This window comes from Podarcis cretensis (genome assembly GCF_951804945.1).
Source record: "Podarcis cretensis genome assembly, chromosome: 7".
NCBI lineage: Eukaryota > Metazoa > Chordata > Lepidosauria > Squamata > Lacertidae > Podarcis > Podarcis cretensis.
Genome location: NC_137176.1, coordinates 71,039,189 through 71,066,369, shown reverse-complemented (window position 1 = coordinate 71,066,369; position 27,181 = coordinate 71,039,189). Strand labels below are relative to the sequence as shown.

The window sequence follows — 27,181 nt, the reverse complement described above, 5'->3', positions numbered from 1 at the left end:
ACTGCACAACTACCTCACAAGGTTGTTGTGAGGATAAAATGGGGACAGGGTAGAGGAAGGAAACCTGTTATTGGCATCTGTCTGTCTTGAGAGACAATGGATTGCACTTCCCTATCCGTCACGCACGGAGGGCCCGTTTCACACAAACCGCAGTAAAGGTTTCCCCGGGGCTATTCCCAGGCAAAGCTGCAAGTGCGACGTTCACACGTTCGCGTGTTCCCTCCCCGCCACCCCAACATAATTGTTAGCAACTCCTACAGGCAGAGTCTGGCTGGCAAGTCCAGGGAAAGCCTATGGCGACCTGCCAGCCTTTCCCACTCGGGGGCTTTTTCCTTCGCGAGGCGGATTCCCCGTCCCCTCACAGGGTATTATTCCCCGCCCTCCACGCTAGTCGCTCTGTCGGTTCCGGCGGAGGAGAAAGTGGACGCCTCTTTTATCTCCCGCTCTCCGGGAAGGCCCAGAAGCCGGGCGGCCAAGGCGGCAGCTGCGGCGGGACCGTCGAGAGAAGGCGGCGCTGACGCGCATCTCCGACGCGCATCGCCACCGCCTCCTCCCCTCTCCGCACTGGAAGCGAAAGCGGCGCGCGCAGCCACGCCGCCCTCCCTCTTCCCCAGCCCGCGCCTGACGCAACGCACGCCGGCCGCCGGCCAACCCTCGCGAGCTTTACATCGTCCCCGCGGCCGCCCGCTGCTGAGCGGCGGCTTGCCATTGGCTGCCGGGCGGCGGCCCCGCCCCGTCCGCTCTCTCCCCGGCGAGGCGCAAGGAGAGGGAGGGAAGAGAGGGGCCGCTGGAAGTTAAGATGGCGGCGCGTGTGAGAGCGGGGCGCTGACCGAACCCTTTCCCGCCGCCGCGAGCTCCCCGCTCCCGCGCACGCCGCTGACCAGCCTCTCGCTCTCCCCTCGCGCCGAGCGGAGGCTCCCGAGTGTGAACGAGACACCCAGCGGCACTCTAGAGGGGGCGCCAAGCCCTCCTGCCCTCCCTCTCCCCCCCCCGCCCGCCGTCGCCCGTCCTTTCTCCTCCGCCTCCTCCTCCTCCTCCCCCCCCCGCACCCTCCATTTCCTCCTCGCGCGCCCGGCCCCTGCCCGCCTCCCTCGAGGGAGGGGGAGCGAAACATGACATCGATCCACTTCGTGGTGCACCCGCTCCCGGGCACCGAGGACCAGCTCAATGACCGGTGAGGAGGGAGAGCGCGCGAGGGGAGGCCGCTCGGGGGCCTCCGGGAGTGGGGGGGGGAGACAGAGGAAGCAGGAGAGGGGGAGGAGCCCCCGTGCGTGAGGGGAGGAGCCCCGCGTGTTTGGTTGACGGGAGTGAAGGGTTGGAGGTGGAATGTGGCGTGGGGGGGGGACACTTCTCCTTCACCCCCTCCCCGGGATTTTGTTTATTTCCCCCACCCCTTTTCACTTTACACGTTGTGAGCGTCAACAAGGTTCTCCGCCTGGGTTGTGAATGCAGGAGGCGCCTCGTGCATTAGGACGCTTAAAATTAAACAAAAAAATAACCGATAAATAAATAAATAAGTGAAGCCGCGGGTGTCAAAATGAGAGGCACGGTCCCGTGCATGCTTACCCAAGTGCAAGGATCCCGTCGGATCCTGGGTAAACGTGGGTACTGTATACAGGATCCGGCTTGGAAACGTGTTGGTTTTGCTTTTGTCTCTTGGGTTTGCAAAAGGTGGGGTTGAGCAGACTCTCGGGTCTTCTCTCCCCGGCATTGAATAAAAACTTCGACTGACAGTGCGATTCCGCGTGGAGTTTCACGCTGTAAGCATCGTGTAACTTGGCCTCTTCTGATGGTGTGTATATTTTAATTCTGGCGCTACGGGAATCTTGACCGCAATGGAAATTTAGCTATTTCGAACGTTGCACACCATCAGATAAAATTCTGAAGGACTCTTCCATCTTATCTCGAAGAAGCTGCTAATCTTGTCTGTCTTAAGCGTAGAAAGCAAAGGAGCAAGACTAGGTTTTGAATTAAATATGCTTATAAGGTGGACTTAAGGGGGGGATTTGCGACTACAAATTAGTGATGGGAAAGGGATAGGGAAATCAGTATGTTTATTGTGGCTGGTGTTCATGCAGGGTAGATCTATGAAATAGGCTTGATTGCATTGGGGTTGACAGTCTTGAAACTGCTAAATGTGTATGATTGGGAGCATAATGGAAAGCCTAAATTGCAAGCAATTTGAGATATCCAGTAATGTTTAACTTTCTGTATTACAACACAAAAATAATTTTGCTACAGTTAACATGTAGATATATCTATTACTTCTTTTTAAAATAGCAACAGAGATAGTAGACATTTTTTTCTCCTATTGTACTCTCTGGGCCTTTATTAAATTTGATTATGGTCCAAGTCTGTGCTGTTATTGTGCAGCACAATCTTAAGCATATTTACTCAGAAATAATACCCCTGTGTTTTGGTGGGGCTTATTCCCAGATGAGTGTGCATAGGATTGTATGCTTATCTAAGAAAGATGTCTGAAAAAGGTTTCAGTAGAAAATGAAAAGCTAAATGTTTAGCAAGTAACGTACATCAATGTGAGGATTACATCTTATCCAAACTATTACGGGCCTGCCTGTCTGGGTGTGGTTTCTTTCTCTTGAATGACCTGGTGACACATTTAACACTGCAGTGAGTGTCATGTGCTAAGAGAAATACCACCTCAGAGATTGGCTGCAGCCTCAGTAATGTCTATGAATTTGGCATGTTTCTGTCATAGAAGGGTGGAGATAGGACATTAATAGTGTGAGGCAAGTACACCAGCATCTTCATGTAACTTCTACAGCCATGTTCTAAATATGTTTGCCTAGAAATATATCCCACAGGGTCCCATGGTATTTGGTTTCTTCCTGGTGACACTGATTATGGCTGTAACTTTAGAATCGTAACCAAATTCTTCATGAAGTTGTGATAGTGAGGAATGCTTAAGTACCAATTTTAGTGCAGACTTAAATGTACAAAACACGTTATAAAATGGCTGTTGGTAGCTATAACTTCTTAGCAACAAATGATTATTTCATAAATTCATAAAATTATTTCATAAATATGGGGATTTGTTTTTGAATTGTTAGTTGGAAAAGCATAGATTTGGTTTCATTTATGCAAACACTTTTAAAGGACAACTTTATTCCGGTTGTTCATTTTTACTGACGTAATAACAAATGCTCACAAGGATAGAACATGTTTGACTATTGCAGAGCTTTTTGGTCTGATTGCAGAGAAGCTTAGCTTGGCATACATGATTCTTCCTCCCCTTTTTATTCTTGAGACAACCCTGTCAATTAGGTTAGGACAGGGGTCAGCAACCTTTTTCAGCCGTGGGCTGGTCCACCGTCCCTCAGACCATGTGGCAGGCCGGACTATATTTTGGGGAAAAAATATGAATGAATTCCTATGCCCCACAAATAACCCAGAGATGCATTTTAAATAAAAGCACACATTCTACTCATGTAAAAACATGCTGATTCCCGGACCGTCCACGGACCGGACTGAGAAGGCGATTGGGCCACATCCGGCCCACGGCCTTAGGTTGCCTACCCCTGGGTTAAACTGTGAGGAAGTGACTGGCTGAAGTTCACACAGTGAGCTTCATGACCAAGTGGGGATTTGACCTAGGGATTCCCTGGCCATTGTTAGACACCTGATAACTACTGCACCATGTATCTGTTTGCACTATCAAAATGGCTCCCACTAATTAATGATCACAATTTGACAGTTGGAAAAATTAGGTTATTTTTGTGTACCTATTTCAATGCTGTGTGAATTGGTTTTTTTATGTTGATCACATGAAACCAGAAGCAGATGAGTAATAAATATTAATTTTACCTTTTGGGTATATATTTTCATCTCTGAAGTAGAACGGTATTAATATCAAATACCCTTTTGAGTCGACATGCTTGGTGCCATAGCACTTGTGACTTGTAATCATGGTGACTTAAGAGAGGGGAAGCTCTTCTATATTTAAAAGGTGTTGAAAAGCCTCTCTACTCAGGAATTAGGGATTCAGAATGTCTCCCTTGGTGAGGGTAAGCAGGATTTTAGTTCTGATTCACAGGGCAGGAGATGGAATACAGTACAATTTAATATTGGTAAACCAACATTTTCCTGCCTGTTACTATCCCGCTTTTGACCATGTATTTTGGTGTACAGCATCATAAAGGGATAAAATAAATTGGGACCACAAGTCCATAGTTTTCCTGTAACAGTGGTGTACCATCATGTTTTGTGACACTGCCTGGAGCAGCTGTTTACAGTATTTGCGTATATGCTGCTTCAGCGTTAGGTTCTAACTGTTAAATCAAGCCATTCTTTACCGATTAAAAAGCATGTGCCTTCAGTAGAAGATTGATGAAATTAGAATCTAGATGTGTTTTACTAAGCTTTGTTAATATGTAATGTGTATCAGTTCAGTTTACTGTGCCATTACACACATAAAAATAATAACAAGAAGAATGCAACAAGAATACAAATATCTGCCGTTGTAATGTTTTCCTTCCCCTACCAGCCAACAAAAATGTGTGGCAGGGAAATTAAAAATGTAATGTTTATGAAACATGGGCTAAGTATTATACATTAAGAGGGAGCGATGTCCAGCATGATCTGGGAAGGTGATTTTGGCAACAACTCTGTGTTTCCGCTTGTGTGTAGTGCCTTTGGAACTCTCCCTACCTTTCCAAAATTCCATTACACTATTTAAAATATCTTCATGCTTAGCTAGCACAGGGTATTCTGCAGTTAGCTAGATACTGTAGATTGGATATGGACCGAGTTAGTTAAACTTAAGTCCCATTGAAATTAGAGAAGCTTAATTACTTGTTCCACTGATTTCAGTGAGACATACATTCAGCTATTTTTCTTTGGATTCAACCCTATATATTTTGTTGAAATCTTACATAGTTTGAGGTCTAAAAGTTTGGAGTTCGCATTGGGCTGTGACTCTTAGAGACAGCACCCTGAGGACAAAACATTCACCAAACATTCTCAAACGGTTTTAAAGGAGCATAGCTGGGAACCTCTACTCTATGCTTTCAAGAAGCTATAACAGATAAGGATGCAGTCCACAGTATTCATTAATTTCAGTGTTACTCTTGATTTCTGCTCCAATTCAATTGAAATGATTGGAGATTTTATGCTACAAATACCTGGCATATTGATGTATTGTTCTGCTCCCCCAAGAGTTTTGAGATATATACTCTGGACAGTGTTAGTGTTAATTTACTCACTTATTAACTCCCTGGCTCCCAAAGTTTGTTTACAAATAGACTTCATGAATGTGTTTAATAAAGATACACACACACACTTCCTCTTAGTGGCCACCTAAAAAACCCCAAAATACAACTTTGAACCTGCCCAGTTTCCCACTTCATAATAGATCTCTAGATGACATTACTGAACTTGAAACAATATATGATGTGGCTTTGGAGTGTGCATGTGACACATGGGTAAGTGGGGCCCATCCCAGAGTTTATGTAGTTTGTGCACATCAACCCTAATTTTTCAGAGTCCCCTACAGTGAAGAATCCCTGCTTCTCTCTAGGCTTATCTCATGGTTATTCCACAGCCTTTACTATTCTCATAGTTCCCTTCTGAGTCTTTTCTGGTTCGTCAACATTTTTCTTTAATTGCAACACTTAAAAGGGAACAGGATACTTTAAATAAGGTATTGGTGGCATTAAGTAATTTTACTGTTTCAGGGACTTGGATATAATGGGGGCCATAAATTTTGGCTGGTCTTGGTGGCTGACCAAAAATTTGGTTTCTGAAACTTTGCTCCTATCCAGGGCTCAGGATTTTATCCCTGACCTTGTGGTGCCCCCTCTGAAGTATAGCAGGACTTTGGGGGCATTTCCCAGGTGGGAAAGTGTCTATGGAATTATGCTGTGTCCAAGTGTGGTACAAAAATAAGCCTGCCTTTTTTGTAGTGGGAGCTGTAGAGGAAAACTTGTTTTGGTGATGCCCTTCAGAGGTGTGTGAAGTACCTTGGAAGTACAGTCTTTAGCTTTCTTCCAACTGTGTGGGCTGTGAAGGGAGTCTCAGCAAGGATTGCCCTGCAGTGGTGATCCCTGCCCCCTCTCCAGATTTGGAGAAAGCCTGGGACTTTCCACACTCACCAGCTAGAAAAATGCCAGCTGCTCAGAGTAAGAATATGACTAGGTGGAAAGAGCTTCATACATTAGAAAAGTATTGGGAAAAATATTTACTTTCATTTTGTGTGCGGGTGTGGGTATGTGGGTGTCTACACATATGAGTGTTTTTGTATGCAGTGTTAGGGAAGAAATAAGATGGTAAATAACAAATAACAGTGGTGCCTCGCAAGACGAAAATAATCCGTTCCGCGAGTCTCGTCTAGCGGTTTTTTCGTCTTGCGAAGCATCCCTATTAGCGGATTAGCGCTATTAGCGGCTTAGCGGCTAAGCGGCTCTTAGTGGCTTAGAAAAAGGGGGGGGAGGGAAAAGACTTGCGAAACGTTTTCATCTTGCGAAGCAAGCCCATAGGGAAATTTGTCTTGCGAAGCGCCTCGAAAAACGGAAAAACCTTTCGTCTAGCGGGTTTTTCGTCTTGCGAGGCATTCGTCTTGCGGGGCACCACTGTAACAAACTAAATATTGATGTATGTAATTTTTGTTTCTTGATTATGTTTGGTGGTAGTATGGATGTATTTTTTTTGTAACATAAAATCATTCAATAAAAATTAATAAAAAAAAGAAGAAAAGTATTGGTTCCCCCTTCCCTCCCCCCAGGCCATCAGCCCATCACAAGTGGAAAGTGTGGGAAAGGAGGATAGTAAATTTGAACTTATTCACTCTGGCATTGTCATGGTCCTCAGGTTTAGTCATGCTGGCTCCACGACCCAGAAAGCTGTCTGTGGTCAAGCGCCGTCTCCCTCGGCCTGAAAAGTGAGATGAGTGCAGTAATCCCATAGTCTCCTTTGACTGGACTTAACCGTCCAGGGGTCCTTTACCTTTTTTTTAAAAAAAACAAGGCTACTCTTCTTAGTGGGTTTATTTCCTAACCTTTAGTGAATCACAGTCTTCCCCTTCTCATCGTGAGATCACCTTGTTGAAAGGTTAGCAATTGTATTGTTGAAATGAACACAGAGAGAAATGTATTACCAGTGAAATGTATTTTTGATCTAATTGCAATTCATGTTAACTGCTCCACTTCTGATTTCCTTTCACTTCTTATGTAAGGCAGGTGTTTCAGAGTACAAATACAGGAGCCCGTTTTGTGAGGGGGCTTACCCTATATGTGCACAGAACAGAAAGGGGGGGGGGGGAAACAATGACACAAAAACATGAAGCACAAATGTAATCCACATCGTGGAAAATACTAAAACACTTGAAGTCATTGCTTGTTGCAGCAGTGGCTAACTTTATTAGCCTGGAGTCTGGAATATGTCTAGCCAGACTGCTTGAGGCCCAGCCATGGCATAATAATATCCCTTCCTAAGAAGTTTGCACTGATAGAGTTTGCCTTCTCAAACTAAATAACCTTGAAAATTGTCTTCACATTGCCTTAGGTGGCAGGCTTGGTGTAAATGGCTTTCTTGGACTGGTAGTGTTGCCTCCTGAGAGCAGTGCCAATGATGCAGATGCCTGTAGGGCAGCCTCGTAGCCAGCTTTCCTTGTTAGGTGGGGCAGCCACATTTCAAGATGGGGTGTTTTGGAGGGGCATAGTGCTAGCCAATCCCGCTTCTTCACGGATGGAGAAGAGGTGAGTCCAAAGGAAGGAAAAGGCAGGTTAACTTACATAATTGGATATGTAAAGGTCATGTTAACAGAGCATTTAGTGTGAACACCAGGAATTAGATGACTGGCATATTTTTTTGTTTGACCTGAGGGATAGCTCAGTCAGCATTAGACTCTTAATCTCAGGGTTGTGGGTTATTGGGTGAAAGATTCATGCATTGCAGGGAGTTGGACTAGATCAGGCTTCCTCCAACTCGGCCTTCCAGATGTTTCTGGCCTGCAACTCCCATGGTCCCTAGCTAGCAGGACCAGTGGTCAGGGATGATGGGAATTGTATTCTCAAAAGATCTGGAGGGCCGAGTTTGAGGAAGCTTGGACTAGATGATCCTTGGAGTCTCTTACAACTCTATGATGCTAAGGATGTTATGGATACAGTGAACAAGGCTATGAAAAGGTGTAAAACAAAATAGAATAGTTTATGCTATAACTTAGAAAGTAAAAACTTGTGTGGAGTGGTGCTGAGGACAAGTGAACCGCCTTGAGATCTTATTAAGAAGAGTAGTATATTCATCTAATAAATAAGCTCAAAAGCTTGACTTTGTCAATAGCTACAGTCTTCTTTCATCTAATTCTTCATGAATTGAGCTACTTTGGACATGGCAGTGAGCTTAGCTTTAATGCTGGATTAGGTGTCTCAGCTTCAGATTCCATAATGAAAAACAAACTTTTCCATAGATCTTCCTTTCTGTTGGACGGTCAAGGATCTTTTGTTTACTGTTTGCTATATAAAGGACTAAAAGGCTAACAGTGATTGGAAACTAATTGTAGAAATCCATTGGATTTTTATTTTTACTGGTTGCTGGATTGATATTTCTTCCCAGAAACCTTGGAAAGGCCTCATGCTGAGCTGCACATACTGGGAAAATCAGAAATTAGGCCTGTTACAGCAGAGCCAGCCAGCCAGCCAACTGTAGATTGCACAGCAGTGTTTTTATTCCTCTAGGCTTATTTTCTTTTTTTTATATATATAAATATTTATTGAGATTTTTTAAATACAAAATGCAAAAATAATAAACAATATGACATGTATCATAACATATTTTCAAAGCTTCTTTGGACTCCCTCACATCTCCCGCTCCCACTTACATCATTGTAAAACTTTTTCCAGCAATTTATCATCTTGTTTACATTCTTAAATCTCATTCATTTAATTTAATCTAATAATTCTCCAAAAGGTTTATATTTTCCTCAATCTCACTTATCATCCAAATTACGTCTAATTTAGTGGTGCTCAATTATTTATGGTCTGGCATCCTTCTTAACATTCAACCAAATTACAGTATTTTTGTAAATAAATCCTAAATTTCTTCCAGTCTTCTTCAACCCTCTCCTACCTCTAGGCTTGTTTTCATCCTTTGCCGTCTAGCATCACAAGAAAAAGAAGAAGAAAATGATTTTGAGTATATTGAGTGCTTTAAAGCAGTGTTTCCCAGGCTTGGGTCTCCATCTGTTTTTGGACTACAATTCCCATCATCCCTAGCTAGCAAGACCAGTGGTCAGGGATGATGGGAACTGTAGTCCAAAAAAAGCTGGAGACCCAAGGTTGGGAAACACTGCTTTAAAGGACTGAAGAATTACTTTGGGGTAGATGTATTTTAGCTCGCTTTAGGTTGCCTCATTATTTCACCTTTTTGCAATAAGTGCCCAGTCCTCCTCTACTCATCATAATAACTGCAGAATAAACTAACCCTCACTTCTTACAACAAGCACTCAAACATTCTTCTTGATTGCTGGCTGGGTAGACAACACAACTAAAGCTGAAAAACAGAGCAAAGGAAAGTCCAAGTGGTGGAATGTAACTTTAGCTCATAATACAAATTTAAATATTGATCTCTTTGAGTTAAATTACTGTAGGGGCTGTTTTTCTGCAGGGTCACTTAATTAAATGGTTATTGTGATCATGAAGAATCTACCCTCAGTCAGGGAAAGTCTTTGGGGGCTTTTCTAGATGAGGCTTTTGTTGTGTACTCATCCTACTTTCTTCAGTGAGTTTTTCAGCAGTCCTGTCTTAAATTGCTTCTGTTGTTAAAATGAGCTTTCATTCTTTAAATAGAGGCTGTCAATTGTTATGTCACAAATAATTTCCCCCCAAAAAACATATATCCTTGGAATGGAGTGGGAATAAAACAGAATTCTGGGTGATGGTGCGCTCATTTGCCCCACCCTGGTTAGAAGGCTGTTGTAAGACAACTGCTAATTTCCCAGTGGCAGGGCACTTGCTGCTGAACAGGCAGACATGTTAACAGTAAGGTTGGCCCAAGTAGGTAAGGAGGGGCATACATAAAATGAGGCTGAATTCATTTGTGCACAGCTGTTCCGGCTGGGGCCAATGGGAATTGTAATCTAAAACAGTGTTTGGAATTCTTGGCTGTTTTCACACACTAGCAGCACATCCTATCCATTATATTTTATCTGCAGCATCAGAGTGAATTTCAGGAACCAAAAAGTTGTATTGAAAAATATGACTGTCAAGCCGCCTGGCCCCCAAATGACAACTAGGTACCCCATTTTAGTGACTGTAACCCTGGTTTAAGGTCATGTGGGTGTCCCAGCTCCTGCCAACCTACGAGTTCGAAAGCATACCAGCGCGAGTAGATGAATAGGTGCCGCTACGGCGGGAAGGTAAACAGTGTTTCTGTGCACTCTGGCACCAGTCACGGTGTCCCATTGTGCCAGAAGCGGTTTAGTCATGCTGGCCACATGACCCAGAAAGCTGTCTGCAGACCAACGCTGGCTCCCTTGAACTGAAAGCAGAGATGAGTGCTTTACCTCGTAGTCGAATTCGCCTGGACTGAACTGTCCAGGAGTCATTTACCTTTACCTTTTTACCTTAAGGAGCCATTTGGTGTTCAGCTTATATATCTGAGTTTCTAACACTCACCTGGGGGCTACCAAGTTGGCAAAGGCAGGTGTATTGTGTGATCAAACCAAAAGAAAGATGGGTACATTATACATGCTTTACCTCCTTGCAAATCGTGTATTTCAAGGTGTGTTTGAAGTTACTTATGCAAGAAGACCAGTGCATAATGAAGAAAACAGAAAATATCAATGGTTCAGCTCTTATGTTGTCTTGTTCATATAATGCTTTGAATTTATATTGTGCTTTATAAAGTAGAATACGACAGGCTCCCTTCTAAAACCACTTTAAGTTTATCACACAAAGTGAGGGACGACAACGACAAAGTAAAAGTAAACAGGGGAAGAACATGCACTTGTTTCAATTGTATGTACTTGAGTTTAGTAGTATGGCAGCCAAGGGATTTCGACAAAGACTTCATGCAAAAGGTGGACTTTGCAGAGGAATTTGAAGGAAGTCAGGTTGGCATCAGACAGGTACCAGGCATTGCAAGAGGGCAGAGTTTGAGGCACAGGAGAACTACAGATAATGGAGTGCTAGAGCTAGAAGAGCAAAGAATATGTTGGCTAGGAGAGTGGTGACATAAAGGGGTGCTCGGCAACCCTGGTAGATGAGTCCATTTTTAAAGTTGCTAACCAAATGCTATTTATGCATTTGTTAAGGTCATGGTCTGAAGGCACATGAGGCCTCTACCTTGGTTTGCAACCATTTTGGATTACAACCACGTCAAACCTGGAAGTGTGTGTCCCTTTTTTTGGATTACAACCCGTTTTTTTGGGAGGCCCCATTGGCGAAAGTGCGCCTTGGGTTACAACCTGTTTTGGTTTACAACTGGACCTCCAGAACAGATTATGGTTGTAAACCAAGGTACCACTGTACCTTGCTTATGCTAAGCATATCTGGCTCTGTTCAGTACCTGGATGAGTGATTGCCTTGGAATCGCATGTATTGGGTTGCAAGACAGAAAATCAGTGGCATATGAATGGAAGAGAATTAGAACAATATTCATAACTTGACCTGTCTCTTGACGACTGGAAATCTCAGCTACTAATCTGGTTCTGAGGTTTCACTCACCATGAGTATTTGTTGTATCATTATAAACAGATCTATTAATAGCCAAAGTAAATTTTAGTCAGAAATGTGTTGCTTTGACTGAAACTTATTAATGCTAAAAGATCCTTTGTTTTCTCTTGCAGGTTAAGGGAAGTTTCAGAGAAGCTCAACAAATACAACTTAAACAGGTGAGATAGCGTTATAGGCTATAACTTCAAAGGAAGAGTAACTTTAGGGCAACTTTCCCCAACTTTGGGTCTTCCAGAATATTGTTGGACTGTGGAACCCATCATTCCTAGCTAGTATGGCCAGTGATAAGGAATGATGTGAACTGTAGTCCAACAAAATTGGAGGACTTGAGGTTGGATAAAGCTGCTTAGTTGTTCAGTGTTCGTATTCACCATTTCCAGAATTAGTAACTTTGTCTCTACATTAGTTTCGCTACTTGCCTAACTACATAAGTCTTGTTGCCCAATTAAATGCAGAAAGGAAGAGCTCCTGATGTACTTGTGATGGTCAAAGTGCCATGTGGATGTGGTTTCCTATTTCATTGGTATCCAAATTAATTATTTGATCTTGGGGTTTTTTTGTCTTGTTTTAAATGTCTTGTTTGTTTTTCTGTTCTTAACTGTTTTTAATTATGCATAAATCACCTAAGACGGTTGTTTAGAAGGTGATTAGTAAATCAGTATTGGTGATGATGATAATTGGAGTTTAGCATTAAAAATGAGTTTAGCACTTAAATGAATTGAAGTGCATAGGCAGGGTTAAAACTGGCTTCTGCTGTATATTTCACAGCTATTGTTAGAAAATAGCACTTGGGGAACACTGCTTCATAAAGATATGTATTGGAAAATACATTATTGAAATATAGTATAACGTTCCCTGGTGGCTTTTAACATTTTGTTCTTTTTTGTCTTATGGCTGAAGATACATTGGGTTGCTGCAACTAATGTTCATCTTTAATCAGTTTCAGATGTTACAGCTATATTCATTATACATTCCATATGCCACTTGGTTTATTTCTCAGAGTTAAGGAGTCTTTAAAAATGTTACTCATGCTTGCTTTTTGTTTTCAGCCACCCCCCTTTGAATGTATTGGAGCAGGCCACTATTAAACAATGTGTGGTGGGACCAAATCATGCTGCATTTCTCCTTGAGGTAATTTGTTCAAAATACGTTTGACAAAAATATTGTGCTGATACTTAATTCATATAGTTAAATATAGTTTTCCCAATCTCAGTTAGACCAACTTGACCCACAGCTGAAAACTTTTATTTTTTACATAATTAAAGTTTAGTATTGTTTCAATATTGGACACTCTCTCTTTTAAATCTAGGATGGTAGAGTCTGCAGGATTGGCTTTTTAGTTCAGCCAGACAGATTGGAATTGGGTAAACCTGATAATAATGATGGGTAAGGACTGCTTTTGTTGTGTATTTAAGAAGTATCTAACAAATTTCTCCTGGTATTTTGATTCTGAACCGTCAACAGAATTGAAAATGGGAGGTGGGAGAACCATATTTTTGGGTGTCTTGCTTTAGCAAACTGGTAATGGCTGTACAGAGCTTAGCAAAATTAAGGCCAGTCTAATGACTTATTTTATATTAAATGATGAGAACGGAATCTTACAATCCTAAATATAGGTGCCATAACGAGTTACTTCAGATCATTTATTTCAGTAATCGCTCAAGTTTGAGATTACATTTTTACATATTTACCACTTGCTAGGGTATGTTTTCTGGATCTACATTGTTATTATTTGACTCAAAATTAATTTTTAGGGAACTAATAGATATGTTTAATGTTTGGTTTAAACAGGTTTTTGGGCATTACATTAACTCATGATTATATTAATTTATAATCTAATGCATATTCATTCATTTATATAGACACTTCACAATCTTACCATCATTCCTGACACTGAGTTGTTGGTTTTTTTAAGTAGGACATCATTTTGTCAACCACCAAATTCATTAGGCATGCTTCACATGCCTTTTCTTTTTTCATATTAGATCATCATATACTGCAGCTAAGTATGGAAGATTCCCCAAGGGTGTTGCTTAAGCTGGTGTGTTACCAGACTAAGTCCCTGATAATTTAAACCTGGGATTCCAGGCTTTGTTCGTAAGCCATTTGGGATTGTATTGTGACTGATCTACCATCTTTTACTTTCAGTTCAAAGTTGAGCAGTGGCTCAGGGGCAGGAAGGACATCCAGGCCAGGCAGAACTAGTGATTCCCCATGGTTTCTGTCTGGTTCTGAAACTCTGGGCAGACTGGCAGGCAACACCCTTGGGTAAGTTTTGATAGGGTTGAGGCTACCATCTGTTTGCGTTTGGTTATGTGTGGCTACACATAACGTTGTCTCCCGTATGTATAAGACCACCGAAATGCAGAAGTAGTTTAGCTAGCTTTTTGGAAAAATGCTATTAAGCTGTTAAGTTTGGAATGTTAAATCTACAATTGCAAGCAATCTAATTTACTTTCACCGTAATAAAAACATGTCTGCTACTGTGGGTAGTCCTTTTAGATTCCCCCCCCCCGAATAACAATGACTTCATTTTAGGGGAACATAATTGACTCAAAATGTCGCATGAATCTGCTTTGTAGTACGGGACTAAAATTAAAAATACAAAGGAAAACATTTGTAGGAAAAATATTTGCATGTGTGTCATGACCAGTATTCGGACATTTTTGTTATTTACCGGTATGTTGTTGAAGAAAGTTAGCATGATTTAGAAGTAAACAGAGGATTTCTAGTTAAACCTGCTGCTGCATTTGTATCACATCAGCAACAATTGTTAGTATCTTCTCAAGAATGTTTCACTACTTCAGTTTCAAGATATCTGAACAGCCTCACATTTGGATTGTGCCAAGTGTATTCAGTTAATAAAACATATTAAAACAAGCCTTACCTTCAGCCTAGAAAAAGAAAAAAAGCATAAATAATATCCTACATTTCCACTAATACAAATATTTCAGAATAAATTACCACTTATTATTGGTAAAGATATTTATATTGTGCCCTTTCTTCCAAAGGAGATCTTTACTGGAAGGATGACTATTTCTGAAGCAATTCATAATTTTAACCAATATATGGCCATTAAGATGTGGTAGTATTTAAACGTTTTGCATAGAAAATGTCATATTTAATAGGGGGAGTTCTGTTTTAATTATTTATAGTGTAGCGGTCTGATTCTGTAACTCAGAACGTATGGCTCTTGGTTATGAAAACATAAGCATATTGATCTTTTGCACATGTATGCAATGACTTCATTGTTAATAATTTCAGAAGTTGGCTGGAATGTAGAATAAAAATAAAAGCTGAAAGTAAAGAAGTACATCTTAATGCAAACTAGCTTGTGAATTTATGTTCTTTGGAGTCTTTTAAAGAAATTGCATTTGCAAAACTGCTGTACAGAAAAGATCCCATTGTATCAAACATTCTAGCTTCATTTTAAAAGGCTAGTGTACATGGCTAGTGTACTGTAGTCAACAGCTAAATTCAGATACATGATAGCTTGTAAAATAGCTCAAACACATAAATCTATTGCCGTTTTTAAAATTCCTCAGGAGTCGCTGGAGCTCGGGTGTCGGAGGAAGTGGAGGAGGATCCTCTGGTAGATCATCAGCTGGAGCTAGAGATTCCAGGAGACAAACGCGAGTAATTCGAACAGGACGTGATAGAGGATCTGGGCTATTGGGTAGTCAGCCCCAGCCAGTGATTCCAGCATCTGTTATTCCAGAAGAACTCATTTCACAGGTATGAATCTTTCTTGTGATGAAATATTTCAAATTTGTGGGAAATGAGTAACTGGGAGATGCTTGCTTATTTATTTCTTTATTTTGCAAGTTTCTTACATATGTGTGTATATCTATATTGGAGGAAGGTGGAATGCTTCTGTGCCCTTAGATGTTCACAATGTTTGGAAACATGAGAAAAGGCAGAGTATCTGCATCAGATTCATGTAAAGCTAAGGTTGACTGTGAGCACATTTTGGTTTGTGGTCTTGGGACTGAAATATTTTGAGTCAGCCTTTGAAAAACACCTGGCCCAAATTTCAGTGAATAAAGAAATAAACACCACCCATAATGCAAGTCACTTAATGTTCGAAAATTTGAAAACACATTTGTGTTGACTATTCTCTAAAGATTAGCAGGCAGACTACAGATTATTGAGAAGGAACAATTTCTGTTGACATGAGGGTTAGCAAGAATTTTAAAAGTAGGTTTCTTCCAGTCCTCTTCCACTGTCTCCTTCCCCTGGTCGCGGATTCTGCCCGTCATCTCAGCCAGAAGGAAGAAATTTAAAATATACCTTAAAAACTTTTGTAAAATTGAGGAATGCTAAGATGTCATGGGGTAAGAAGCAGAGAATGCAGCTGTAACTAAAAAACCAAAGGAAATTTAATGAAAGGGAATCAGGACAATTGACTAAAGGGTTGCTAAAGAATTACTAAACAAGGATGCAGGGATGGGGAGGTATGGGGAAGTCAAAAGAAAGAAGGGTATGAAAATATAATTTTGAAGTTATATTGGTTTAAATGTTTTGTATGTTTTTGTTTGTGTTTTGAATTTTTTGTTTTTTTTGTTCTGTTTTGTGTTTGAAAAACAAATAAAAATTATCTTAAAAAAAAGAAGAAAAAAAAAGAATTTTAAAAGTAGGTTAGTTGGTTAGTATTTCTTTAGTATTGTGTAAAGATGATGGAGCTTATTGTTCAGGCCTTTGAGACTAGTCTAATTGGCCTTGGACCCCCAGGGATAATTAATAATTGCTCTGAGATTACTTTCTGTTTCCTATAATGCCTGTGGGTAAATTTCTTCAGACACTGCACACGTTTGTATTATTTTTATGCTTTCTTTCTGTTGGTATCTTCCTCCACCCTCACCAGGGCACCAGAACACTTTGATTTTATCCACATTAAGTTGTTAACTAATATTCTCTAATGGTAAATTCACATCTCCCTTGTAAATTGATAATCACTTTTCTAATTTTTAATTTTAATTTATTTATAAGAGGCAGATTTTGTGCTATATGACACACGCTGACATATTCAATATAGCCAAGGAACAGAGAAGCACAACGGTCCCTGAAAATCATTTTTATCTGGCAGGATATTTATCCTTGCCGTATCTGTACCGAGTTACTGAAATGGCATACTTCATTAAAAATAAACTACTATATAATCATACTTTAAAAAACCAAACAGCAAATATCCAAAAGAAATAATGTGTCAGGTAAAAATATGTCAGATGAAATATCTCCAGCCTCTAAGACCAAAGCCTCCCTGAACGACTTTTTTTTTTCAAATGTTGCATAAGTTTTTATTCTGGGCACTGCTATGGTGAACTCACTTCCTTGTGCCCCAGCCAGCCTCACCTCTGAAGCCACATGAGCAGAAGGGCCTCCCCTGGCAATTTGAGCACATGTTTAATGTGGTAGGAGATGATTCTTCCAAATTCTGGACCGTGTTCTCACATTTGTTACCTGCCTAGCATGATTTGAAAGTAAATAAACAGCTGCTGTCAGAAGTTTTGGCATGCCCATTCTCCTGGCAAGGGGCTGCAGAGGTTTGGCTTGGCAGGGGTCAGAATCTCACTCCTTCCACCTACTTCGAGAGGAGTCCTGAATCACTGTGTGCCATGAGCTTTGAGGCAAGGGTGGCATGAATCTTTCATGTCTTTGCTGGAGGCTTGTTCCTGGGTATAAGAAAGTTGCTATTATTAAGGATGCCCCCAAAAAGGAACATCAGCAGCCTCTTTAAAAGTAGCCTGTGGAGTGGAGCGAAGGAATGTTTAAGCAGCAAAGAATAGAAATAAGCAATAGATTTTTATTTTTACAGATTTATAAACTGCTCCACAGCCAGAAGTTACTGAGACTTCACATTACTTACTAGCATTATCCAAAACCAGCCTGTTTATCTTTTTCCAGTTACAGATAGGTAGCCGTGTTGGTCTGCCATAGTCAAAACAAAATAAAAAAATTCCTTCCAGTAGCACCTTGAAGTGTATCTGAAGAAGTGTGCATGCACACGAAAGCTCATACCAAGAACTAACTTAGTTGGTCTTTAAGGTGCTACTGGAAGGAATTTTTTTATTTTGTTTTATCTTTTTCCAGTTAAACATGATATCTGCTTATATTGAGTATATTGTTGACTTCTACTATTCCAGAAATATTTGTTTCTGTTGATGAAAATTACAATGTTACATTGTTTAAAATGCATTCTATTTTGTATAGGCACAAGTTGTTTTACAAGGAAAATCTAGGAGTGTAATTATCAGAGAGCTCCAGCGGACAAATCTTGATGTAAATCTTGCAGTCAACAACTTGCTGAGCCGTGATGATGAAGATGGGGATGATGGTGACGACACGGCGAGTGAATCTTACCTTCCTGGAGGTTTGTATTGGGCAATGTTTCCTTGTTTTCATCATTAAAAGCAATATTAAGTTATTCTGTCAAAGTGCAATAGACTTTCAGTTTGCAGTAATGGTAAAGAGTTAGCCTTGTGTTCTTTGCTATGTGCCCTATGGAGATACAGAAATATTGATTGCTCTTTGGTTCCAGTAAATAAAAGAGAAAGTAATAGGCAAGACAAAAGTAAGGTTAACTTGTATGGAAGTGAATGTCTTGAGTTAAGTTATTGGATTTGAAGCAACAGTTCAGAGGTCTGGTATAACGAAAGCTTGTACATACTTTGACCATCATCATTTATCCCTGTTTAGGGAAGCTTTTAATGTTTGATGTATTACAGTATTTTAGTATTTTTTTGGAAGCCACCCAGAGTGGCTGGGGAAGCCCAGCCAGATGGGCAGGGTATAAATAATAAATAATAATAATAATAATAATAATAATAATAATAATAATAAGAGGGTCTCCCCCCAAGCGTAAAGAGCTCTTATTGCTAAGACCTTCTGTTTTGTAACTATCAGGAGACAGTTATGCTAGAACAGCTGTACACTTAAAATGTACCAGTCTTGAGTAAGTTGGCATTTTATATAATTGATAGGCATTCCTATTTGGGGCATGATTTTCCATACCTCATATGCACTTTCACACAAAGCCTCTATATGTAGATCTCTAGACTGTATTGCTCCTCAAATACTGGAGAACCAGGGTGCACGACTTGTCTAATACAAAGGGCCACAGTGGGAAGCTTATAAAGTGGGAAGACTGTAAATAATTTGCATGTTTGTTTTGACAAGCGAAGAATTAGCAATTTTGTTTTAATATTGACAGCAGTTGACATTACTGTTGTTGTGAAAGGCTAGTGATTCATAATGTGCGATATGCCAGGGACAAGAATTAACCTGGGTGCTTGTTAGGCAAAGGGCCTATTTATACAATGTAACTTTGAGCCATGTGAAGCTCTCCTTGATAATGACTGGATACCAACCTGTGTGAAGTGTTCCTGGTGGCTGTTTTTAAAAAGGTTTTTAAAAATTGTTGCATTGGTTGGTGTGCAAAATTTTGCCGCTTTGGGCCTTTTTGAATGTGTAAAGGGAAGACTATAAATATATTCAGCTGAAATCCTAAACTAGGGAGAAAGTTCTGTTGATCATAGTAGGGGCTTGCTTCTGAGTAAGCAGTCAAAAGTATTGCTCTGTTAATGCATAAAGCTTTCATGTTTCTCATTCTATAAACATGCTCTGCCTCTTGGCTTGTGCCTTGCCTTTGAGATAAGGAACTATGGCAATCTCTAAACCTAGATGCTAAATTTCATATCTTCCATAGATGCCTATTTAAAATATTAATAAAATGCCCAAGCAAAATCTTCCCTATCTGCTCCTTTCTTTCAGCTAAAGTTTTTTTCATGTCTCCATATCTCATTCTTCTTGTCTTGAGCTTCTGTGACAGACAAAAGGAAGGGGGATGAGAGTATCTCCTACATCCCCAACCCCTTTCAAAGGCTAGTGTTCTTCTCTTAGACTGTCTTTTGCGGGGCTTGGTTTGCTTGTGTGATTTCTTGTTGTTGGGAAGAACTGAGCAAGCTCAGTGGCAGATGATTCACAGACAGGTAGACAAAGCACCACTGTTTTTACTCATTGAAATACATATTTGACTATTAAAAAAAATCCTTTATTCCTACAAAGTGTGCTTACAGTTGTAATGCTCCTGTTGCTTTGAGACATTAAATATGAATTAGGTAAAATTTACTAAAACAAAACAAAACAATTTACACAGTGATACTTTTACCTCAAATAGACTTGACAGCACTTTTGGGTCTGGGAGGTTTATCACATCCCTTGTAAGGTTCAGTAGATGCTCAGCAAGTCCCAATTTTGAGATACAAGGCGATGGTATTCTAGGTGCACGTTGAGCCATGTACATCTCCCCCAAAAGGTAACTGCCAAAGTTGTCTCATGTTGATAAAATATGAACGTGAAACAGTCCTGAGGCTGCATGAAAAAGGGTGCTGCTTGGAGAGCAAAGCCTTGCTGTTTAGTATTTGCCCCCCTTTCCTGGTATTCTATATACACGGAATTTTCCAGAGTTCAACATTCTGGTTTCTTTGGTTATTTATCTTAACTTTGTGTTCTGATGGCCGTTGTCACGGGAAAATACTTGGCTTCTGAGCTGCAACAGTAGTTTTGGTGTGGCTATTGGAATCTGTGTTGCAGCACTGAAGCAAAATTATTCAGCCAGGTTACTCCATTGTTTTTACAGAGTTCAGCTCTACTGTTTATTTTTAATGTGACCTCCAAATTCTCAATCATCTCTGTATCAGGGGGATTTCATATGAAATAAACATCTGTTGAAGGCTTTGAATAGTGCATTAGGAAGAGGTCAAGTGGTGGTGTGCCCTATTGGCTTTAGCTTTGTCTAGGTATATTTCAGAGGTAATAGTTCACAGACAGATAGTGAAATAACTTTTGTTGTTTTTAGCATCTTTAGATTTTGGGCTTGTTTCAGTTACATATGTAGATTTATCCAGCTGGGTATTTGGTGATATCTGTGTAAGGAATGTTTTGTTTGGTACGTAGTACCGGCACCTCTTTTTGTTGTTGTTAAAAAGTGTGGCACTTAACTGTAACAGCTTCATGGTGAGTACTAGCACCTATTTTTCTAGACAAAAAGCGCTGATTACTAGTAATTTAAATTTTCAACCCTTTTTTTAGAGCAAGGGTGGGGAAGCTGTGGCCCTCCAGATCTTGTTGGAGTGAAATTTCCATTGGCCATGTAGACCCAACATCATCTGTAGGAGCACAGATTCTTCATCCTTGTTCTTAGAGCAAGGATTCCCAAATCATTGTCTGTGGACCACAAGTGGTCTGCAAGCTTCATTCAGGTACCCGGTGATATGTGAGTAAAAACACAGTTACAAATCATATAGCATTGGGCACAGCACATTACAGTTGCTACAACAGGCAGAAAAATTAAGAAGTGGTCTGCCAAGACCCTCAGCAACTTTCAAGTGGTTTGTGGGGATTATTTTTGGGGGCGGGGAACTACTGTTCTAGAGGATGCCATGTGCAGAGAAGCTGAAAGTAATTAGTGTTGAGGTTGTGATTCTTAGGATGGACGCTGAAAGGATTGCATAAACCTATGTTTCCTTGACTTAGTGGAGGGATCCCTGGGATGGCGCAAGGTACCAGTGAAGGACATTTTGGGTGAGGGAGGAAAGAAGCTGAAAACAATTTTGCATGTTTAATTGGTATCACATGTATGAAAACATCAGGGTTTCTCAAAGTTAAAGTGGCAGTCTCAATGAGATTACCAGTACTTTAAAAGAGAGATGTCCACAATGGGTAGACGCATTCAGTGCACCTAGATGAGTACCCATAGCAAGGCTTGTGGTTGGGAATGTCTGTAGAAAGCCTAGTTAATGTAAGAAGCGGGGTGTGATTTTATAGAGCTTGAAAAACACTGCCAGAAATATAAAAATATATCTGCTGTCAATGTGGACAGCATTTCCTGCTTTGTGTTGGAAAATAAATTTAATAGAATTTAACAGAAAGTCAGGAAGGCAGATACTTTTTTCCAGCACCTAAGGTAGGATATTTATCATTTCAAGATGGAGTATTAAAAGACGGGGCACTGTGCTACCATTAAAATCAGTTACTTCATGATAGAAAATATAGAGTTTGTTGGGGGGGGCATGCTTATGAGTTCTTGCAGACGTTATTAGCAGATTCTGTTAAAAATTACATTTTCCAGTTTAGGAAGTTATTGTCTTAGTAATAGGCAAACATGAGTTTTATTCTCTTTGGAGGAAGTCTTATCTGCTTTCTTCTGGAACATAAACTTATTGAGCCTTGTTCTTTTTATATTGTTTAACCGCTTCCAGCTTTGAACCATGTCTGGATTAGTTTACACCAAGCAGTTGATATAGCTAACATTGGTTTCTTAAATCAGGACATTTTGCTTGATCGCATATGTGAGCAGTAGGCAATACATCCGTACGGTAGGGAATCTGAAGAACAGAACATCAGTTTTTGTTGGTGGATTTGTCTTGTTTGGTGATGGTCTTTCAAGATGATATTTCAAGTAGCTGATAATTCACCTCAGATCCTTGTCTCCTCTTATAGAGGATCTTATGTCTCTTCTGGATGCTGACATACATTCTGCTCACCCAAGTGTCATTATTGATGCTGATGCTATGTTTTCAGAAGATATTAGTTACTTTGGTTATCCATCCTTTCGGCGCTCATCACTTTCCAGGCTAAGCTCGTCCCGAGGTAATTTTGCACCTTTTTTTTCTTTGTAAATAAGTAGCATTGCTGTGCAGTACACTAGTTATAGCACATGCTGGTGATTTTTGTCTTTAGTTTTGTGTGTACAACCCTTTTCTGTTTTAAATATAGATAAATAAAATTTCTTGCATTAAGCTGTAAAAATTGTATGATGTAAGTGTGTGAAATTAATTGCAGCAGTATGTTTGAAAAGTTTGACAGGTGAAATGTGCATGAGGCTTTCAAAAAGCAATCTGCCTAAAGCAATTTTTTTAAAAACCATGCCTACTTAGGGAGTACTTACTGAAAAACTCAATGTTTTTCTCATGCAACATTCCGAAAGGGAGTTCAATTGCTCAGTATCCATGGTACACAGGGAATTTTGTGCCTTCCTGAGTCTGGAGGCATAACTCAATAGTATAGTTAGAAGTCCTACATCTGTACCAGTAGGTAGCATTGAAAACTCTTCTACTGCTCCTTATGCACTGCTCTAAGAGTAAACATTTTCTTTGCAAAGCGTAGTAATAATGACATACTCAACAATAGGTCAGACAAGCTGGAATTTAACTGCATTCTGAAATGGCTTGCAGTGCTCAAATTCCATATCTGTTATTCATAACCCATTGCAATGACAGAATACTTTGCATGGCGTGAAGTTCTAAGCATGATTTGAAATGTAATACCAGATCTGATACTTAGTTATTCCTTCATAGCTTCTTAAAAATAACTATTATGCGTATCCATAACATTTTGCCAATTGTTAATCCAACCTCTATCATGATCTTCATGGAGTATTGCTCTGCCCATTCCAATTTTTTTCTGTTAGATATTCCAATACCTGAATATCTAAGTGTTATCACAAGTTAGGATCAGTAAAATGGTTGCTGTATGTATTAGGCATAATTTTAATTTTCTTGACATGTTAGATTCATCCAATCTAGCGTCATAAAATTATCTATGCAGTTTCTGTAGGTGACGTAGAGGATTAGAACAAAATACCTTGTCATCATTCTTGAGACATGGTTCAGACATAACGTTGAAGCTAGGGTTTAGGTCAGGGGTCGGCAACCTAAGGCCTATGGGCCGGTAGCGGCCCACGGGGCTTGTCTAACTGGCCCATGGTGACCCCTGCTGCTGCCCTCTCTTACCAGTGCGGCACGGGGACCAACTTCCGGATTGATGGCACACAGGTGCTCCTCTGGCCCAGAAGAGTGCTCGTGCGCACATGCTCCGACCCATCCTACAACGGATGGAGTGTATACCGGCTCATCATCTGGTAACCTTGCCGACGCCTGGTTTAGGTGTTGAGTGCAGGCTGCAGGCTCGCAAGCATCCTCCTGCTACCTCTCCGAGTGCACACACTTTGTCTTCAGTATCTACATTAAAAGAGAGACAAAACTATTAGGGTTCTTGGAATGAGTTTATTACATGCTTGGTTTCATCTTAACTTGGATTGGCAATGGCCGCATGTAATTCCAAAGCTGGAAGGAGGAGAGAAGAGGAATTTATGCAGAAGGTGGTGGGGAGAAGGTTTACACGATCCTCTAGTCTACGCTTCATCTCTAAAAGCTATTTTTAATGTATTTAAGTTTGACCTATTTGGCCCATTTCCCTCCAGTGATCTTGGGGATGGGTAATGGTTGGACTTAGAACAGCCAGAGTTGTCTTTTGAGGGGGGTGGCATATTGGATGATTTTGGGGGGCAAGAGGGCTTCCCTATACAATATTGAGGTGTCTGAGGGTTTCCTTAATGCTTTTACTATTGGTTCATCTTTTTTTTAAAAAAAAAATTAGGCCCCCCCCCAAGTATACCCCCCCTTTCCCTAACCCAAAAGCATAGTTCTGGTGTGTAAACAATGGCAGTAAAATTCATACAAGCACAGAAGTGGAGAGAGACTGAAAATTACTGATATCAGTATGAAGGAAAACGTTATCACAACTACCTTTTTGTTCAAATGGAAGATTTTTTTACTGCTGTTTGAAGTAGTGAACACAATTGCTCGTCATGATTTAGTCATTCCTATTTAGCATTTTATAGGACCTATCAACAGACGGTCAATTGTAGCTCTGTTTCAAGCAGAAGGAAACCACCTTTGTTTCTTGATTAACTTTATTCTTTTGAAGCATAAGGAACCCTCCACCACCTCATATCGTAGAGGGAGGCCTTTCTCAATTTGTTGAATTTGCCTTACCAGCCCCAAAGGTTGCAGAAAATATCCACCAAAACCTTTTCATGGGGCATGAACACTACCATTAGGGTGGGAGATGATTTTTGGCCCATCATTAGTCTGAATAGATGGGTCATGGGAGATAAAAAGAAAAGTTGTTAGGAATTGGGCTGTAGAGCAAAGGGGGGGGGGGGAGAAGAGAAGTAAGCTATGTGGAGATTAGTTTTGAAATAAAGGAAGAGAATGAAATGACAGATACCAGAAGGAAAAAGAGAGCAAGGAGGAAAGACGAGAGATTTGTTCTTAAAAAGTTTGTCAATACAAATGAAGACTCATATGTTAAATGCATTATGTGCATGTACGTATATTCAACCTCTGACTTTTCTTAAATCACTCCCTTTTTCCTTTCTAAGGTTATTTCTATGTTAAGATGAAAAAATCCTTATTTTCCATGTATGTTTCACTCTTGGATATTTAGCTTGATTACCTGACTTAAAATTTTAATTGTATGAGAGAACTGGAGAGTACTGGCTTTAGACAATTTTAGGCCAATTGGAGGGAAAGCATTTTGGTAAGGAACATTCTCCTTCAAAAATCTTTTTTTAGAATGTTGTCTGACTACAAAAATTTTCAGTTAAGCAACTTTGCCACAAGCTTTTAAAAATCAAAGCAAGTCCTATATGTATGTTTAAATGAAGGGGTTGGATTAGCAAATGCTACAGAAGTTTAAGATTGTTTTTTAACCTTTTCAAGTGGTGGTGGTTGGGAAAAATTCTGAGACTCTCTAATAAACACTCCTTTTTGGTTAGCTTAAAAAGTCTCTAAAAGAGACATTGCCTTGTTTGGTGGCATCTATTTTTCTTGCTGTTCTTTGATAAGATCACCCACAATATACTCTTTGCATATGGTACTATAAAAATCTTAAATCACCTTTTATCTCATCCTAAGTAAACAGTGAGGTATTTTTTTCCCTTCTGTTAATTCATTTTTTTGAGTAGCTTGAAACTTCAGATTTTGAACTTTATTTCTAGTCTCATTCTTGCATTTCAAATTATTTTGGCAGTACTAAAGTACATATGCTTGAAAGGGTTAATATTTTGAGTGTTGCATGTCATTTTTATATTTCCACTTAAGTGAAATCTATAAGTAGATTTTAACTGCTTTTAGTTGCATCCTGAAGGGTCTTTACTAGAGAGTGGCTTACTTTTATCCCACTGGTGTGACCCAATTGCATACCAGTTCTCCTTCTTCCCTTAGAGAGAGACTCTGAGCTGTTGCGTGAACGTGAGTCCGTTTTACGTTTGCGTGAAAGAAGGTGGCTTGATGGAGCCTCATTTGATAATGAAAGAGGCTCTACAAGCAAAGAAGGGGAGCCAAACCTTGACAAGAAGAACACACCTGTCCAAAGCCCGGTCTCTTTAGGAGAGGACTTGCAGTGGTGGCCGGATAAGGTATTTTGGTTGTATTTTATTTTTATTAAAAATGCAAAATTGGAATATATTGTATTGTCTGTAAATGTGGATCTATCTCTTTCCTCCCTCTGCCACCTTCCTCATCAAATGCCCCTGCATGTAAATCCTATATTATGGACATGTTTACATTGAATGTGGATCATTTGTGTTCATGTCACTTCAGTTTTGACGTGTTGCTCAATCATAAACTCATTCACTGGGAAAATTAAGTATTGTTGAATTTAATAGAAGGGAGTTGCTTGAATGGAAGTGTGCACAGGCCTCCTGCCTTAAGTAGTTTATAGTTAGCATCCCTTTCACTTGCACAGAAAATTGTGTCAACTGATATTTTTTGGGAGCCTGAACAAGTACTCTTCTGTCTTTATCAATGCTTTTGCCATCCTTTGAAGCAATGGGGTGATTTTTTTTTTAAGCTGATCCTTTGCGTTTCTTCTGTCTATTCTTTCCCCTTTCACCAGTTGGTTCACTTGTTTTCTGTCGCCTTGCGGATGAAAGAACTCATCTTCACACTGTTGCTGTTATTTTCCTCCTTCATTCGAGAAGTGTGATTATTTGTTAGTGTCAGCTGAAAATGATTCCTTTTGCTCCGATGGTATAAAAAACAGCCATGAACCTATTTCTCTTTTCCTCCCTGCCCTTCTAAGGAACAAATGTTGTGAAGAGTGGGTGGGCCATATGATATATATTTAGCTTAAAGAACTCTACTATTGCTAGTGGTCCTATTTGAATGGACATGAGCTATTTTGTCTTTTAAACTACTTCCTATATTTGTGCCTTCCTTTCCCAGAAGACTGAACGCCAGTCTGGACTCTTAATTAGTGTAGGCAAATATCTGCTCCCCTTCATTATTTGCTTCCAATATTTTGGGAGTACATACTGTGAAGTAGCCTTTTCACAAAGCAGGAGATATAATTAAATGGGTATCTGAAGTGTAGTAGAGTCTTGAGAACAGTAGAGTCTAGAGGAAGCTGCAGATTTCAGGCAGGGATCTTTTCAGTCCTACCTGGCAGGAGTTGAATCGAGGACCTCTCGCATGCAAGCCATGCACTCAGTTGCTGAGCTACAGCTGTTGTGAATTAGCAGAATCTTACTTGATGCAGTGGACTTATTTTTTAACCTGAGATGCCCAGCACAGGAACATTAAGCGGTGGGCCTGTTTATTCCATTCTCATCTCTCTTGGATTTGTATTCTCCTGGGTTCAGTTTAAGA

General features: G+C 40.3%; 1 protein-coding gene across 8 annotated transcripts in view; it reads left to right on the top strand.

Annotated features, from left to right (window-relative positions):
* The first annotated feature begins 1,003 nt into the window (after positions 1-1,003).
* UBR5 (ubiquitin protein ligase E3 component n-recognin 5) overlaps positions 1,004-27,181 on the top strand; it is a 67,581-nt gene continuing 41,403 nt past the window's right edge. For 2 of the 8 annotated variants that reach the window (XM_079984806.1, XM_079984804.1), the window contains exons 1-9: positions 1,010-1,174; positions 11,801-11,845; positions 12,737-12,818; positions 12,997-13,073; positions 13,836-13,955; positions 15,233-15,422; positions 17,898-18,057; positions 22,188-22,337; positions 25,739-25,950. In XM_079984806.1, the coding sequence (XP_079840932.1) occupies positions 1,113-1,174; positions 11,801-11,845; positions 12,737-12,818; positions 12,997-13,073; positions 13,836-13,955; positions 15,233-15,422; positions 17,898-18,057; positions 22,188-22,337; positions 25,739-25,950 (1,098 nt within the window). In that variant the 5' untranslated portion in view covers positions 1,010-1,112. Of the gene's footprint in view, positions 1,175-11,800; positions 11,846-12,736; positions 12,819-12,996; positions 13,074-13,835; positions 13,956-15,232; positions 15,423-17,897; positions 18,058-22,187; positions 22,338-25,738; positions 25,951-27,181 lie in introns of all 8 variants that reach the window. The other 6 variants (XM_079984807.1, XM_079984805.1, XM_079984808.1 and 3 more) reach the window with 6 other exon arrangements.